Below are 17,303 nucleotides of genomic sequence, written 5' to 3' on the forward strand. Positions count from 1 at the left end.
GACGGGGGCGGGGGGGGTGCTAGTGGATCATCATCGCGGACAAAGCTTGCTGCGCCACACTATTTGCGCCGCATAGGTGCGCCGCATTTTCTGCTCAGTTGAGGCACCCTCCGCAATGTGAGGCCCCACATAGTCTGCATGATCGGCCTGTAGGGAAGGACGGCCCTGTCGGTGAGACTAGTGAGAGCTTCACAGCGACACAGAGGATGAACACAGTGGATAAATGCGACTTATACACCGAAGTGACTTCTATATATTTTCTCTTAACGACACGTTTTTGGACAACAGCGACATATACTCAGGTGTGACTTGTAGTCCGGAAAATATGTACACTTATTCCTGCGGGGGAAATGAATGCGTTAACTGAATGCAACCGCATATTCATTCAATCTGTTGGTTAAAACACTCAAAACCGCTCTTGTCAACTTCATGTTGGCACTGGAGGAAAAGCCTAAAAAATAAGAAAGCATTTATCCTGCAGGGAATAGGAATGTCTGTACAGAATCCCCATGGCACACAATCAACATTTTTGGGAGATATTTCCATCTGGACTAAACTTTTTCTTTTCAGAAATGACGCCACTTCAGGATTCGTCTGCAGAAACGTTGATCAACCCAAAAAGAAGATGTGCAATGACTACCGTGTTCGTTTCAACTGCCATCCCCCTTTCTGTGGTGGAGGAGGTAAGAGCACACCACACTGTATAAACACTCTCTTGAATAAGCATTCATTTAGGAGAGTTTTACAGCTTCCTACACAATCATCCTCTCACTCGTTTATTGCTCCTTGCAGTGTGCTGGACCGACTGGTTTGACCGTGACAATCCCAGTGGCTCAGGGGACTGGGAGCTTTTGAGTAACCTTAGGAAAGAAAACCCAGGAAAGATCTGTGAATACCCTCTGTACATTGAGGTCGTTACCACGGACAAGATGACTCCAGCCATCTCCATAGGGGAGAACTTCTATATGTAAGTTGCCTCACTGAAATAATGCAAATGATTATTTAACCACATCCCATGAATACATCGGTACTTCTGAACATTAAAAACTCCTTACAAGTCACCCACATGTGCTGCCTGGAGCTACACCTATAACAGTGAATAGAAACTCTGTACATGGACATTTAATTTATATTAGAAGACATTTGAATGATTTCAAATGATCATTGTGGATATCTGAGATATTTAATATTAGAAACAAAGTTCCACCTGACAACAAGAACAATTATGATAATTGAAAGGGTTGTAGAGGTTTATTTATCAATGTACTTTAACAAACTATATTGGATTTATATCAGAGCTAAACATGAATTATGGTCTAAGCATCATATCCAATTTTTGTTTGCTTTTAAAATTGGTTTTCTTCATATAACTATCGAACTGATTCATTTAATAATTGGTATTGTTTTTCAGCTTCAGTCCGACTCAGGGATTTGTTAGCCGCAACAAGGACCAGAGAAAGGTTATGTGCCGTGACTACAAAGTTCGCTTTTGGTGCCCGTGCAGGAATTAAGCTGCGACTCCACAGCAAACATCCAACAAGAATATGAAGCTTCGATTGCTTTAAAGGTTGTCCTTTTCTCTTTACCTGTCTATTTTATATCTTACTTTGCCTGATGGAAGAAGTTCAATAGACTTTTTTTACGGCAGACATGTTGACTTGTAGCAGGAACAGGACCATGAAGCCTTATCAGCTGATTAAAGCTGAGCTTTATATCGGAGTATGTGTATACGCCTGTACGTTTACCAACATGTCTTCTGTGTTAAAGTACCTCATGTCATGTGCTTTATAATAAGATAAGATAATAATTAATAAGATAAACGTTTTGTTTGATAGGCTTCAGCTGCGAGTATGTGCTGCAGGGAGGTGGATGCACAACGCACCCAGGAACGAACGCTAGCTCCGGTCCTTTTCCCGTGAGGGAAACTGTGGACTCGACGTCCTGACAGGCTTGAGTTTGTGCAACCTGCACAAACACAAGCTCACCATGATTACAAATGGTGAAATACAATGTAAAACTACCGAAACAATACAAGCTCACTAAAACACAACCGCTCAAACCAACTACAAACTACTACCGCGGATTGGGCAGAGAACGAGTCCGAGAAAGTTGCTCCCCCATGTGACGTAATATGACGCGTTTGACGTTAAAAAAAAAACAGTTTTTAGTAGCAGAGCTCAAAACGGCTCCTTTCCCTCTGAATTCCTGCCCTTATGTCTTGTAAAACATATCAAATCCTGCATTAACTTTTTTAATTGTAATTTTCAGGCAAGGTTAAGCATAAATGTAGTAATAAAAAAAAAACCTGCAAGTTGCTCTTTAACAGTTTTCTCATCATCTAGGAGCTCCACGTGCCACAGCAGAGAGCAGATACCGTGTTGCCTCAGCAGTCCATATATCCTCACTTGTAGAGCCTCTTAACGTAAGCTAAATCTGGCTTGCTCTGGTTGAATTTTCACCTCAACTGTGAGGACCTGCTGAGCTGTTCGGCTGCTTATATAAATCCTGAAAACACAGAGCTCATTATTACAGGCTCCTAGAATTCACAGTGTAGCCTGTTAACTAAGAAAACATTTATGCAATCCACCTTTAACGGCATGTGATAAAATGTATTTAGCTTTTTTGCAAACACTTAAGGTTAAGTTGGTGTGTGTCATGTTTGACTTAGGGATTGGCAAATCATAAGAAACACATTGAATTTAAATGCAATTTTTTTTTTTTTTAAATTACATTTAAGAAGCAAGGGTTCACCACGTCTCTCAATAATAGTCTAAACCATCGATTTTATTGTGAACACACGACTTATTTGACTCTGAACTAGGGCTTGATGCAAAAATAGAAAGCTTTCTATGCAGCTGCACTTGGTATTCACACTGGAGCGCTTGATTTAGGCAGCAAGTGACATTATCTGCTAAAATGCTAAATGCAGTGCAGAAGGCACATTTGTTAAACTCTGACAGAGGGACCTGGAGTCAAGAGTAAACCAGAAACACTTACATTAGAGGGAAAGAAAACCAGAAGCTACGGTTTTGTATTTTCTTTAAACAATTAAACATAGGCCGGGATTCTCATCAGAACGGCACCCTATACTTCATTGATATTATAGCTGTGGATTTTCCCTCCAACGTTTTTCCCTTTATGGAATTATTTGGTTTTCTGCAAATGTTGAAAGTTGAGTATTCAAAATGTGTCCTTCAGCGACTAAATCACACTTCAGATTCTGATTATGTGAAAGTAAGCCGTTTTTAATGTGCGGCAGCACCTCTTACCACTTTATCGTTTTCAGAAGGCAGCTCGAAGACACATCTCAGCTTGGAATCCATGAGATCATCTGGTTTTGCCTCTTTCCACTGGTGGAGATGAAAAATGAGCATGTTATTCATCAACTCAAACTGCTAGCAGCTGGATATCACACACACACGTTTTTTTGTTCTAAAACAAAAAAACAAGTACATATTTTCATTGGTTTTAGGTCTGCTCCTGGCATCTGAGACATGTGTTGTTTTATAAACTGAATAACAAAGGTGCTTGGTATTAAACATGCTTGTAAAGCCCAGGGTTGCTTTACGGTAAGATATCTTTTTGTGTCACAATATAGAACACAGATCAGTGAAACTAATGTTCCTGAAGAAAACTCCAGATTCCAGTTGACTTTTGAGGAGCAGTCCTAACGTTGTTCCTTCCTGGTTGTGCTCCTCATCCAAGACAAGCCAGTTCATGAACATGACTTCATGTGAATGTTTCAGTGCATGACTAAGCCTATGCTGTCCTCTGGTGGACAACCCAGAATGCATCACTGCTTCTTTGTTATTTTACCATAGCAGCCTTATCTAAGAGCACAGAGCTTTGCATGCCAACTCACTAGAATGCCAATTATCCTGTCATAAATGAGGACAACATTCAGATTTCTTATTTATTTATATGTAAACTGATTTAGGCATAATTAGTAGTGGTGTCAAAAAGACTAATAACCTGTTTTTGGAAAGTCCTGTAGAATATTTAAAGTGACATGTTGAGTGGAAGTTAGGGTTTCACATTGTATTTACTGACCAAAGTATGATAGATGTCCTTTTGGCAGGTTTCAGTGCTACGGTTACACTGGGAGAGATCGAGACTTAAATATGAAATAGTATATTTTACAGATTATTTTATTTAATAACAACCAAGTTGTAACTGTATGAAATAAGTTAAATGGATCAATAAACAATTGAAATTGGGTTTTCAGTGTAAACAATGGAGTTATGTTACCATTGGTCTGTTTTATTATCAAATAGAAGACTTATTTTGAGTTTACTGTAAACTGCAGAATATAACATACTGTATTTTGGATACTTTTTTCTTCTTTTTTTAATCCAGGAAGACATTTATTGACCCATTTGGTAATAATCTATCAAATCAAAGTTGCTCAAGCTTTTGTTTGAATAATTGTTTTTAATGCGACTGGTTTGGTTCCTTATTTTTTTGGGAGCCGAGATGTACACCTTAGGAACCCAGAGATATTTCTAGCTTTTGAATCATCTCAAAGCTTAAGAAGGTGTGAGACTTTTCAAACAATAAGAAGGTTAGTGACACAACTGTTGCAAGATAAGTCGATGTTGTGCTATATTGATTTTAAACAACAACTTAAAAGAAAAGTCTTAAAGTAAATAAAAACACTTACCAATGGATCCATGTCAGAAACAGTTGATGGGGCAAAAATGGTCTGCACCATGAATTTGTGTTTACTTTTCTCATTGGGGTCATAGTCAAAGGGCTGTAGCATAACTGTAAAAGAAACAATGATCACAGTTAAAACATTTAGGTAAAGGCATCCCTGCGTAGAAGAAGTTGTAAATTAAATATTTAGCATAATTCATCAGGACAGGAAATAACAATTGTCTATGGTAATCTCAAACGGTACATCCCTCCCACATCGAAGATCGAAGGCTATCTAATAAATAATCCTGATAAATAAAAGTTAAAATCACCACAATGTGTTTTTCTTTAACTGGATCATATTATTATCTCCTGACAAACGTTAACATTTTATTTTCTAAATGTAATAAAAAGGTGAATAAAATGTCTATGTTCAACATAAAAGCTACAGCTGCCACTTGAGTTAAGGTCATTTACAAAGTACAATGGCAATGTGTTTACTAAGTAGCTGCCTTAATCACTTCACACATGACCAGAGTATTATGTCCTCGTTCTGGATATAATACAAATGTTTGGAACATGCCGAGCAGAGAAGTGTTGCACAGAATACCGATGCTAATCAGGTTCTGGGATACCGGGACAATACCCCCATTTTATTAGTTTTGGTACTTAAAGAATGAAAGTGTTTTATTTAGAAAAATCTGACTCCCAGACAAAATATGGCACTTTTTTAGTTTAGAATGAACTTTAGGCAGGTAATGCTTCACAGTCATATTTTTGATATTGTCAAAAACCCTAGGACAGAAGACAAGTGGATCAGGATGTAGGAGCAGTGTAAGAGGTTACCCTTGGACATTTCAATGTTATCATTAAAGCGCATTACAGCTATTTAAGCAGTCTGCAGTTACTAGGGATGCTCCGATCGGGAATTTTGGGGCCGATACCGATCCGATCGGGTGGGTGGGGGCTATGGGGATCTTCCATTTAAAGTGATGTTTAAAACTCAGTTAATGGGGCTCATTTTTATATTCCTTCAGTTTATAATCGTAACGGATCGAAAAGTTCGATGAATACATGATGCGCTTCCACAAACAACTTCATTATTAGATTCAAATGAAGTACATTATTCAAGTTTACATTAACTTTGGATAATAACACGGGAGAAATGAGCGGAAGCGCCCTCTTTTCCTCTCTCTCTCCCTCTCTCTCTCTCCTGGCAGCCTGTCAGTATCTCATGCAGCTCACTGATCCAGTAATGAGTGACCCGACAGTGAAGAATAAACATATGTATAACTAGTTTAGCTTGTTCCAGAGGTAGATGAAATAGCTAAGTGTGTTAGGTCTAACTCTCAGTGTGTGTTGCTCCGCTCACCGGTCCGTCACAGCGGGCGGAGCTGCAGGATTTCTGCTTCACACACATTGCATACCGCTATTTTACTGTCTTTTTCGGACACCTTAAAATACTGGCAGACCGGTGAGCTTGTTTTGCCGCACAGAGAAAAGTGTCATGTATTTTACAGCATGTGATCGGCTCTCCTGATCGGCCTTTATAGAGAGCACCGACTGATCGATCGGAGCATCCCTAGCAGTTACTGAAGGAAACTTTACATTTCACCAATTTGGCCAAGGAAACTGCCCTTAATACGAGTCGATAAACCAATAAACAGAGTTTCAGTAGCTCCGTTGAGGCCAATTCGACCCTTAAAGAGCTGAATGAAAACCTAGCTTTGCCCATAGGTGCGGAGGTTTTAAATCGTGTTTCCTTAAAGACTGTTCCACTTCAACTTTGCTCACCTTACCGTCCTCACTGCATTAAGGCATCATTAAAGGTAGACAACTATTCTCCAATCTTACATGTCTAATTTGTTTTGATGAATAAGTCAGCTTATGTTTCAGTACCCTTAGTTTCATATATTAATACGATATTGTATGTAAAATACTTTGAAATGATTCTGCATTTTTATGAAAGAAAACGGAAAGTTGTCAAATTTGGTAATTGGAGAGTCCAATGATGGACTGTGGATTTGACTGGGTAAAAACTGCTTCCACTGAGCGTCTGACCTTCTTGAACTGTGACCCATTTTGCTAAATGTTCGTGACAGTTTCCCTCAAAGGTTTCCCCACCATCTCCCTAAACTTACAGAAAAAAGGCAGGTAATAAATACAAACATCTGAAAAACTTACCAGAGATAATGACAGTTGCTCCAGGATCAATGACACCACTGTTTGGCCGTACACAGTATCTGCGCGGCGCAGTCGTCTTCACTTTGAAACAGACTTTTCTGTCAGAGGGGTTCTTCAGTTTGAGGTTGGTGGTGACTACATCTGTAAAAGGACCTGGTAGGAAAAGAAAGACAAACACAAGTGCATTACTATTTCTGTATTTGGAGTACTCTCTCCTGAGTAGGCCTGTCGCGATAAGCAATTAATTGACTTATCGTACGATAAATAAAAATGAACTCGATAACTTTTCGGACCTCGATAAATTGCCGTTTACATGCGTGTTTGTTTACATAAGGGTGTTACCAGCATTTTAGTCAGGTGCGCTGTGACTGCCGGTGAGGGGCGGGGCTCACACACACAGCCAGGTCAGGACACTCCGCGTGCAGCAGTGTAGCAGCCAAATGAATAATTTAGAGACAAGCAGGAGACAACGTGTGACTTACTCGATGGGAATTTGAAGTTAAATGCAATTGGTTGCTAAACCTAACTCCATCTCGGGTGTGGGAATATTTCGGATTTAAGCCAAATCAACGAGGCGAACCTACGGACTTGAATGAGCCGGTATGTCGCATTTGTTTTAAAAAGGTAGCAACAAAAGCTAGCAATACGACCAACCTTAAACTGCACCTGAAACACAACCACCCCATTCCGTTTTCCCAGCTGGGAGCAAACACGGCAGCTGGAGCCCCACCTTCCCGACAGTTTAAAATCAAAGAAGCATTTGCCCGACAATTCAAACATGTTGTTGGTGTTCCTTGCTCGAAAACTTTGAAATACAGATTTGGATATGGCCTGTTGAGGCATCTGGGTCTTTGTATGGACAGTGGACTGTACACTTGACTGTTGTTTTAAAAAGGAGTTTTTTGTGTGCTTGTGAGAAATTGTGTGCTCATATTTATTTATATATATATATAAATGTATTTGAGAGAGAGAGAGAGAGAGAGAGATCTGTTTTCCAGCCAGTCTATTTAATGTATTGTTTTGGTTGTGTGTGACTTAATAAATGTTTTATAATTTATATATTTGAATATTTCATTTGCCATGTTGAATGTTCAATAAAAAAGTTCTGTTTGAAAGGATGTACTTCATTTATTATTACATATTATCATTATGTCAGTGATCTAAAATGGTCTGACAACGGTGCCGACAATATCATCGTTTATCGCAATAATTTCCGGGAAAATGTATCGTCCAACAAAATGTATTATTGTGACAGGCCTACTCGTGAGGGAACACATCACAACTGTAAGATGGAGCAGCTACTCTCATATGTGACAAAGCCCGCCCACCAAGTTTTTGAAGCCGCACACTTTGTATTGGTAGTTAGCAACAATCAACATGTTGTATCCCTATTAAATTGCAATGGATCCACATTTTTTTTGTCAATTTTGAATGCAAAAAAACAAAGGGGAAATACGTTGCATGTTAACATTGGAACTGCATGTTCAAATTCAATCAACACCACCTTCCTGAGTAAATTCAATATGTATAAGTTAAACCTTATCCCTTAAACACACATAAGGCCTGCAATGTTTTTGCCAAGGTTAAAAAAGTACTTAAAAAAGATTAACTGAAAAATATGGTCAGGCCGCAACTCAATAAAGGCCTAAATGATTAAGTAAGAGGATTAATTGAATACTCACTTTCTAGGTTTAAAGCTGGATGGTTCTACTGTTAATACACTAAAACAGGCTATGAATGAAGAAACACCAGGAAAAACTAAAAATGGATAAAATACCAGTGTTACTTCTTTGAACATCAAAGACTCCTTTAGTCTATAAAGTTCATGATAATACTCATGTATTACTTGGTTGGAGTATTACTGAAGACTTTCCAGCTACTTACAACTCATTTGAAAGACATTTTTGAGAGCAGCTCGTTTAAGGAAATGCATTGTTACAATTGTAAAAAACCTAATATTATTATCAAATCACTGAACTTTCGTGCCTGATTATTGTATTACCCACACACAGCGTTTCCGCCAGGGGGGCGTCTTGCCGTCATTTGACGCCCTTATTAGGCTCGGGACGCCCTGAACTCGATCCGAGGGCGTCCAAAAATATTAATAATTTGAGAGAAGATGGAGAGTTTTTATCACTTGAAATGACGAAAAGGAAAAAGGACAAGGACATCCCTCTGTTGGAGGGGCAAAGGAGTCTGGTGGGATTCTTTTCGGAGTATTGAAGATTGTTTCCCCGACATCGAAGGTGCCTGCTACAGGACAACACGGAACGTGCGCGATTTGGACGCGATGAGCGGGGGGGGTTTTAGTGGACGCGCGTGAGCTGCGAGCACCAGAGCCTCGCAGCGGCGAAACTGAGGCTCCGTGGTAAACTGTGGTAACATGAAGAGCCGTTTGGGAGCCGAAACAGCCGGCGCTTTAAGAGAGCCGAGCCAAATGATCCGGCTCACTAACGTAAAAATACAGTATCTATAAAGGGACGGCTCAACCCAAAATTCAAAACACCCCCCCCCGCTCTCGGGGGTGGACGCCCTCTCAGCCCTAGTCTGGCGGAAACACTGCCTACACATGCAAAGCTTAGCATGAGCCGATCAGGAAGATCATGAGACTCAAACAAATATTATGATCATGTCCTGCACAGGTTGTACATCAGGAGATCATTGATTAGCTCTACATCTTGTGACAGAACTCGCTTCAAATTAAGACCTTAACCACGGTCAACAACATCCAGCTTTGATGAGCCATATAGTGAAGCTTTTGATGTCAAGATGAATAAAACTCGATCAGTAGCGGAATTAGCGTTGAAGTCTGGAAAGAAAAATATCCCATGATGCATGGTTACATAATGTCTTCGGTGAAGTCAAACGGTTTTGCCTTCTACATCATTTGAAATTCACCTGTCAAGTTTTTATGTTGATGTCACAATTTCTAATATAAACGTTGGTTTCATAGAACTTCACTCACAGTGGAACAATTTAAAAAAAGGAAAACACTGCAGTTGTCAGGTCATCAAAAAACAAAACTGATTTTGGAGCAAGAACTGGTTTGGTTCAGATAAAACAGATGCAGGTTTTTTTTTATTGAGAAAAGTGTTTTGCATGACACAGACAGGCAATCACTGGTTGTTGGGCTAACGAAGGTCAGCTAACACATCGCTCAAAGAAGTGATGCATAAAGTTCTCTCAGTAACCAGAATCTGAGCTCCCCCACGTGAAAAATAAAACTGCAGCTAGCCGGCGACAGAACATGAACCTGTTAGTCTTGAAATAAGTGAGAATTAATACATGATCAAACAGTTTATTTGTGCGTATGAATAATTGTATCTTTTGCCTGTGTGTGTACATGAACAATTTACTCAGCTTTCATTTCTCCTGATATTAGCATCTGATTGATATTGAATGAAATCATGACCCTAAGAATAACAATCAAAATAAATTATGAAAGATGCACACCCTCATACATAGTTTCTTCAGAATCAATCCATTCAAAATATGATGGTGAGTTCAGAATCTTCTGCTTTGTTTTAAACCATAAAAACATTTCAAAACATGTCATAGCTTGGTTATAGCTGAGTTCACAAAGCCTATGTTCAACCTTCCCTTAGCTCCAGTGTTTATAAAGATAAGAAGTGAAGCATGACCCGATAGGAGAGGCTCCAGCCAGTTAAAGCTCACACGCAGAGTTCTGGTGATGACTGAAGGCGTTGTTTGAACACGAGTGCGTCACAAAGGCATTCCTACAAACCTGAAAAACATTCTCTGCAACATCTGATATTTCTAGGAACAATCCCTGCTTCCAACAGCTTACTTTTTCCTGTATGTCTTTTTTATCGAACGAATGGCAGAAGATACGAGGAGCTTCCTGCTGTGACCTAACCAGGTTATTTAAACTAACGTACTGCTTATATACACTTGCTGACGTGTGATTGCCATACACAAGATGCAATGTTTTACCTGTTACCTGTCAATTGACCCTTATTGTTGACAAAGTGCCATTGTGTAAGTCTAAGCCCAGAGTTTTTTTGAATGAGTAAGGAGGGAAGTAAAAAAAAAAAACATGACTGACGGAGCAAAAGTACATGTATGATAATTACAGCTCATCATCCATCCCTCCAAACTATGCAGGGAATAATTTAAGGTTGTCTGAAGTAATGTGTAGAAAGTCTGTGGCGAGTATTACTAAAACAGATAAGTCTGTAAAGCAGTTGTGCACATCAGATATACACCCACATAACCTGCATCCATTGCTTAAATCTGAGAAGCCAACTTTGCTCCAGCAGCGTTAGCACTGTCTCTCTCATCTCGTTGCCTGTAAGCTGAGTTAGGGTCCCCCAGGCCTGTCCTTATCTAAAAATACCAGCTAAGGAAAGGAGGGCTGCCCCCTCTAGCTTGCTGGAGGACTCCCAGCAGAGGCTCTAAAGCAGAGCAGCTCTTGGATATACAAGCAGACCAATTTAGATCGGCCTCAGTGACAGTAAAGGAGAGGTGGTCATCTTTCTTCTACTCATATTGCTTCTCAAAGACTAAATAGACACCATTTCGTTTTCCTCTGTAACCCACCTTGACTACAGAAAACCTTTATAAATTAAGCTGATGCAGCACTGGTGTAGCTCCAAGTCAGTTTTGCAACATTTTGCATTTTTATTTAATAATATCATTATCATTTCCATTCTAATTTCTTAGATTACAATAGTTTTTTTCTCAGTAAAATGGTTTAGAATATGAGCTAATAAATTATGATCAATGAACGATAATTTAGCAACTCAACCTTGCATCTATTCCAGTGAGTAAATGGAGGGTAAAAGTTTAACCTGCCCGATGTACAGAAAATGTAAACCTTGTGACAAATCAGAAAAAGTCTATTTTGGGGGAAACATTTTTTGTTTATCCGATAAAAAGGAGGAATTCCATGACATGATCAGATCATGGCAGGCCACGTTTCTGCCATCAGACTAAATGTTAAAAATAACCTAGGGTTTGGCTGAAGGACAAACGTTAATTTTTGTATAAGGCTTTAATTTTTGAGTTAGTTATGTATCCGTAACAACATTTCATTGAAGATGTCTGATCAAGCGCTATTAAGCTGTTGCACTCTAGATTGAACAGATGCTCAAGTCACCACTACTCTTAACATTTCAACTAGCTAGTTTTAAAGTCAACTTATCACGAGTTTTGTTTAAGCTGTGTCCCTTTCAAATTCCATTGACTGGCATGCTCCATTCATCACCCCAAACCCTATACCCGATGACGCGGTCAGGCTTACTAGTAGCAGAAATTATAATCTTTTCTAACTGGAAAATAAAGTTGTTCAATTTAAAGAAAAGTAGAGAAAATATTTGCATGTTTTTGGGTCAACAAAAGGCTTTCTTGCTTCTTCTCGGTCTGTGTTCTTAAGAGGTGTAAAGTTCAAATCGGACACTTCATCCCTAAAACATCTCAGTGACTTCCCCCCCCACCCGAAGCTATTTTGCTGTGTATTATCTGGCATTTGAACTGGTGACCTTTCCTACAGCCCTGTCATGTCCAGGCTACAATCAGTATACCTAGTCCTAACTAACAGTCAGCCTTTAGTCAGCAAGAAAATGGGTTGAAAGATTTGTGGTTCAATGACAGTGCTGCATTCATCAACAATAAAACAGTGCCTTATTGAAAAAAATAAGTCTGCAGCGGAGACTCAAAACTGGGACAAATGCAATTAAAGTTAAATAATTCTAGATTGAAATTAATAATGTTCACGATAAATCCTTCAACTGCTAGGAATGTTTTTACAACACCGTGGTTTTGACAGACTAGCTTCCCTGAAACTGCACTTACATCAGCACAATACAGCTGTTATCTGTTATCACAATTACTTGTAATGGTCACCTTATAACAAGAGCAACAGTTGAAACTTAAGCTATGGGAGTTTCTGAAGCCATGAGAAATGTCCTCAAAACAGTGGTGTAATGTATTGAAGTACATTGACTCAAGTACTCTGTTGGGGTACTTGTACTATACTCGAGTATTTGTATTTGATGGTACCTTATGTTTATACCTTACTACGATTTGGAAGCCAATATTGTACTCACAACATTTATTCGACTAAATTGGTTACTAATCACTTTCAAATTATAAGCTAATACAAAATATGCATAAACTAATAAATAAACTGTGATATATAAATATTAAGGTTAGTATATCCACTAGTACATAAAGTAATTAAATGTAGCAACACTTTAACCAGCTGTAATAATAATCAAGTCATTTATATGATGCAAAATGTATACACACATCAGTACTTTAAGTATGTTTTGATAAGATTTTAAATTCAGGACTTTTATTCTACTTTTACTCAGCTGCAAAATGCTAAACAAAGTTTGTCGTAAACAGAGATTGGAGAAGTACTCAGATCTTGTACCCAAGTAAAAGAAGAAGTACTACAGTATAGGAATACTCTGTTACAAGTAAAAATGTAATAAAAAATGTTACTCAAGTAAAAGGTACCCAACTATTAGAATCAAAATATACTTAAAGTACCAAAAGTATGAGTACTCATTATGGAAATTGGTCCATTTCAGAGTTACATACAGCTGGTAGAGGTGCAGCTAGTTTTTATTTTGTATTAGCTTTTGAATGTTACTCCAGGTGTAAATAAAGTCTTATTAAAAGGGTTGTTAATATTAAACATTATTTTCTACAAATCTCCAAACTAACTAAAAGGTATTAAATAAATGTAGTGGAGTAAAAGTACATTATTTGCCTCTGAATTGTAGTGGGGTAGAAGTACGAAGCAGCTAAAAATTGAAATATTAAAGTCAGGTACAAGAATCTCAAAATTGTATTTAAGTACAGTACTTGAGTAAATATAGAGTTACTTTACACCACTGGCTTGTAGAGCAGCTAGCTAAATATCTAGCTAGAGCATTAGCTGGATATCAACTTTTGCATTAGCAAGCAAGCCAAGCTATATGACCAACAGTTCACTGACACATCAATGAACGTTATCATGGACAGGCAAACAATCAGTGGTGATCTAATGTGTGGACTGCTTTGATTTACTGTTATTGTAAGGTTGTCTGTTAACACAATTTAACCAGAATACTTGGCTGACTGTACATGGAGAACCAAAAAAGAAATGACTGAGGGACAGTTTTAACCCACAAACCATGAGACTTAAAACTCCTGAACTCTATAACACAACCTTATACCCTCATCTGTTTGCATCTCACATTTGTATTTATTATTACAATAAGCAGTATTTTATGTCACAGTACAGTATTTAATTGTACATTCAATTGTTTAGCTTATTCAATTTTACATGTATACATTTAACTTCTCCTGCATTTACTTTCACATTAGTCCTGATACATTATCTTGCACTTTTCAATTTATATTATGTTATTCCTTCCTGCATTGTTGGAGGAGCCTGGGTCTTAATCTATGTAATGCCATTACTACACTGTACCTACTGTTCATATGACAATCAGTGGTGGAAAGTAACCAAGTACATCTACTCAAGTATTATACTTTAGTCCACATTCATGGTACTTTTTGCTCCTATTCTACAAGATTTTGGAAGCCAATTTTGTACTTTTTACTACCCTATATTTATTTTACAGATGTATTCGCCATTTCCTTTAAAAGTTCAGATTTTCACACACAACAATTAAAAAAACATTAAATCATTCAACATTATATCCAAGTAACTAACACCATGAGTGGGTTAACAGAAAATTAAGTGGCAGCAGTTATGCTAGGCTTTCTTGCTTCTTAAAAAACGTTTCACAGTTCTAGCTTCTTAAATGTGAAGATTTGCTGCTTTAGCTTTAACACATTTAAAATATGTATATTGTTTATTCGGCAAGGAGTACTTTAACTCCAAATACTTTTAAGTACATTTTTCTTGTTATACTTTTACTTAAGTACCATTCTCGTTGCAGTACTTTTACTTGAAAGGTAGTATTTTCAGTGTGGTATTAGTACTCTAACTCAAGTAAAGAATGTGAATACTTGTGCCACCACTGATGACAATAAAGCCTTTGAATCTTGAATGAGCTAACTAAATGTTGCTTTCGTTATTAACGTCAGTTAGCAAAGTTTGTCATTCCACCGGTCAGTTCCTTCACACGTTAAACATGACAAATGTCGGGTTGGACACTACAATTATCTCTAAAAAAGTGAATTTAACTCAACATTACGTCCGAGTGCTAAGCATTTCAGGGTAGGCTGAGCCCCAAAGAAACAACAGTTGCTAACACCTTGTAGCCACAGCATAACGTTAGTAGCTCACGTTTATACTAAGGATACTTCGTTATGTGTTCACTTTAGCTAACAACACCAGGCAGTTATCACACATTCTTCCACCTCTCGTTGCTAGGTGTTGTCAGGCAGCAGGTCACTAATGGCAGCCGGTCAAGAGGCTCGCCACGCCGGCGTTCCACGTCACTACAGCTCGAGGAGGAAACAGCGGCCTGTCTCTTTCCCCGGCTAACTTAAAATGGCGGTTAATGCTAGCTAGCTTACTAGCAGCGAAATTTGCTTAGAGGGAGTGTGAAATCGTTCAACTCAGGTAATTCTCCGTCACCACGCCAATAAATGTTGATTTACCTACCTTTGAATTTGAGGTCGACGGGAGGGTCAAGGACAAGGATCTGGTCCAACTTTGACATTTTGGCTGCACTGGATTTCGGTAACGGGGAGTTATATCTGACAAGTGGAAATCCTAGATCCCCTGCTGCCACTACTGAGTCAAATGCTGACTGGGCTCTGCGGACGAGCATGTGGGTCCAACTCTACTTGAACGTGCGTGTGCACAACCCTGTTGCGCGTCCACGTGTCTCAGCAACTGATTATGGCTAAACACAGTCGTACTGCGGTTTACACTGAAACACTAAAAAAAATACTTTAAATAGATTAGAAGAATCCTTATTTAACCCCCTGGCATTTAAATGAATGTTACATGGTCTGTGTTATGTACTTGTTTTCTTTTTTCAATTTCAGTAGCAAGTAGACATTTCTTTATTATTTGCACAACAACTGACAATAGAAGTCTTTGATCTCAGCTCACTTGAATTGTTATTAAATATGAAAATGGCGACATAATTTTTTTTAACGACTTGAGTTGAAACATGATAAACTGAAACACTTACAAGAAAAAATACCTTAAATGAATTAGGAGAATCCTTATTTGATACAAGAAAAAATACCTTAAATGAATTAGGAGAATCCTTATTTGATCCCCTGGCATTTAAATTACTGTTACATGGTCTGTTTTTGTGGTTTAGGTTTGAACATGATGATGAATAGTGCAAGTTAAAAATAATGCTTAAATATAAATATAATTCTATTAAATAATTAATAATTATATAATTTTTTTATTTGGGTTAAACCCTGTAAACATGTTGTCTTGTTTTGAAAAGTGTTAAACATATCCTTTAAATGTCATTATTAAAGATGTGAAAAACAGTATGCATGATGTTCAGTAAACGACCAGTCAAAATTGAAGGATCCAACGTGTTTTTAAACGGAGCAGAAATAGAACTAGTCTCCCACTTCAGATATCTTGGAGTCATACTGGACTCAAACTTGACTTTTAAGAAACATATCAAGAAAATATCCAATACGATTAAATTCAACTTGCAACATGTTAAACAAATTAGACCCTTCTTAACTGTCAATGCTGCTAAGTGATACCTCCACTGTATGATTCTATCCCATATTGAATACTGTTTGACAAACTGGTCGTTTGCTTGTGCCACAAACCTGAAACCAATAGAACAGCTGTACAAGAGAGCTACCAAGGTGTTTGACAGAAAGCCTTATTCATATCACCAATGTACCATCCTTGAAAAAGACAATTTCTTGAGCTTTGACAATTTTAAGTATTTTAAAAGTGTGTGCTTTATTTATAAATGTTTACATGGACTGGCCCCCCCTCCCTTAGGGGAATTCATCCACAAAAAACACACTGGACGCTGCACTAGGTCAGAAACCAGAGGAGACTGTGAAGTCCACCGTAGACGGACCACTGTTGGACAAAATGTCCTCTCCATTAAAAAGGCAGCTCATTGTGGAATAGCCTCCCAACTGAGATACGGGATTGTCCCACTCTCAATAGTTTTAAAGGTCAACTCAAAGAATGGTTGAGAAACAAACAGAAGTGCAATCACCGCTAAATGCACTTTAACACAAGGGTATCTCCTATTGCACTTCATGCATCTCTTGTATCTCCTCTTGCACTTTATATGTCGTTGCTGCTATATTGTATTACCATGTCATAAATACTTGTGGGTGCTGCTCTTGCTCTTTTGCACCTTTTGCATATCATGTATTTTGTTTTTGCTGTGTTTGTAAAATGTAAACTTCTTAAATGTTTTATGTGAGGGACTGCGGATGGAAATGAGCTCAAAGCTAAATCTGGCACTGTTACGCTTGACACATTTTAAGTGTTCATTACTGTGCATTGTCCCTGCCAAATAAACGATTAAATAAATAAATGTATTACC

General features: G+C 38.2%; 2 protein-coding genes across 2 annotated transcripts; one reads left to right on the plus strand and one right to left on the minus strand.

Annotated features, from left to right (window-relative positions):
- The first annotated feature begins 490 nt into the window (after positions 1-490).
- On the plus strand, positions 491-1,785 carry LOC104947734 (cartilage intermediate layer protein 2-like). Its single transcript, XM_010773817.1, has 3 exons — positions 491-683; positions 793-967; positions 1,412-1,785. Exons 1-3 carry the CDS (start codon positions 491-493, stop codon positions 1,509-1,511), a joined length of 468 nt encoding a protein of 155 aa, XP_010772119.1. The 3' UTR covers positions 1,512-1,785.
- A 1,445-nt stretch (positions 1,786-3,230) lies between these two features.
- LOC104947732 (vesicle-associated membrane protein-associated protein A) lies at positions 3,231-15,595 on the minus strand. Its single transcript, XM_010773814.1, has 4 exons — positions 15,410-15,595; positions 6,820-6,972; positions 4,661-4,764; positions 3,231-3,350 (listed from the first exon to the last, which is right to left on the minus strand). The coding sequence occupies exons 1-4, from the start codon at positions 15,576-15,578 to the stop codon at positions 3,246-3,248; spliced, it is 531 nt and encodes a 176-aa protein (XP_010772116.1). The 5' UTR covers positions 15,579-15,595; the 3' UTR covers positions 3,231-3,245.
- Between the last annotated feature and the right edge of the window lie 1,708 nt (positions 15,596-17,303).

Source organism: Notothenia coriiceps, unplaced genomic scaffold (assembly GCF_000735185.1).
Source record: "Notothenia coriiceps isolate Sejong01 unplaced genomic scaffold, NC01 NC01_scaffold00012974, whole genome shotgun sequence".
Lineage (NCBI taxonomy): Eukaryota > Metazoa > Chordata > Actinopteri > Perciformes > Nototheniidae > Notothenia > Notothenia coriiceps.

Bases quoted from the DNA above. Each gene is read 5' to 3' on its own strand.
- LOC104947732 (XM_010773814.1), bottom strand. From the start codon at position 15,578: ATGCTCGTCCGCAGAGCCCAGTCAGCATTTGACTCAGTAGTGGCAGCA. The intron at 6,973-15,409 runs GTAGGTAAATCA...TTTTCCTACCAG, and splicing joins CGTCGACCTCAAATTCAAAG to GTCCTTTTACAGATGTAGTC. The intron at 3,351-4,660 runs GTAAGTGTTTTT...CATCTCCACCAG, and splicing joins TTTCTGACATGGATCCATTG to TGGAAAGAGGCAAAACCAGA.
- LOC104947734 (XM_010773817.1), top strand. From the start codon at position 491: ATGTCTGTACAGAATCCCCATGGCACACAATCAACATTTTTGGGAGAT. The intron at 684-792 runs GTAAGAGCACAC...TGCTCCTTGCAG, and splicing joins CCCTTTCTGTGGTGGAGGAG to TGTGCTGGACCGACTGGTTT. The intron at 968-1,411 runs GTAAGTTGCCTC...ATTGTTTTTCAG, and splicing joins ATAGGGGAGAACTTCTATAT to CTTCAGTCCGACTCAGGGAT.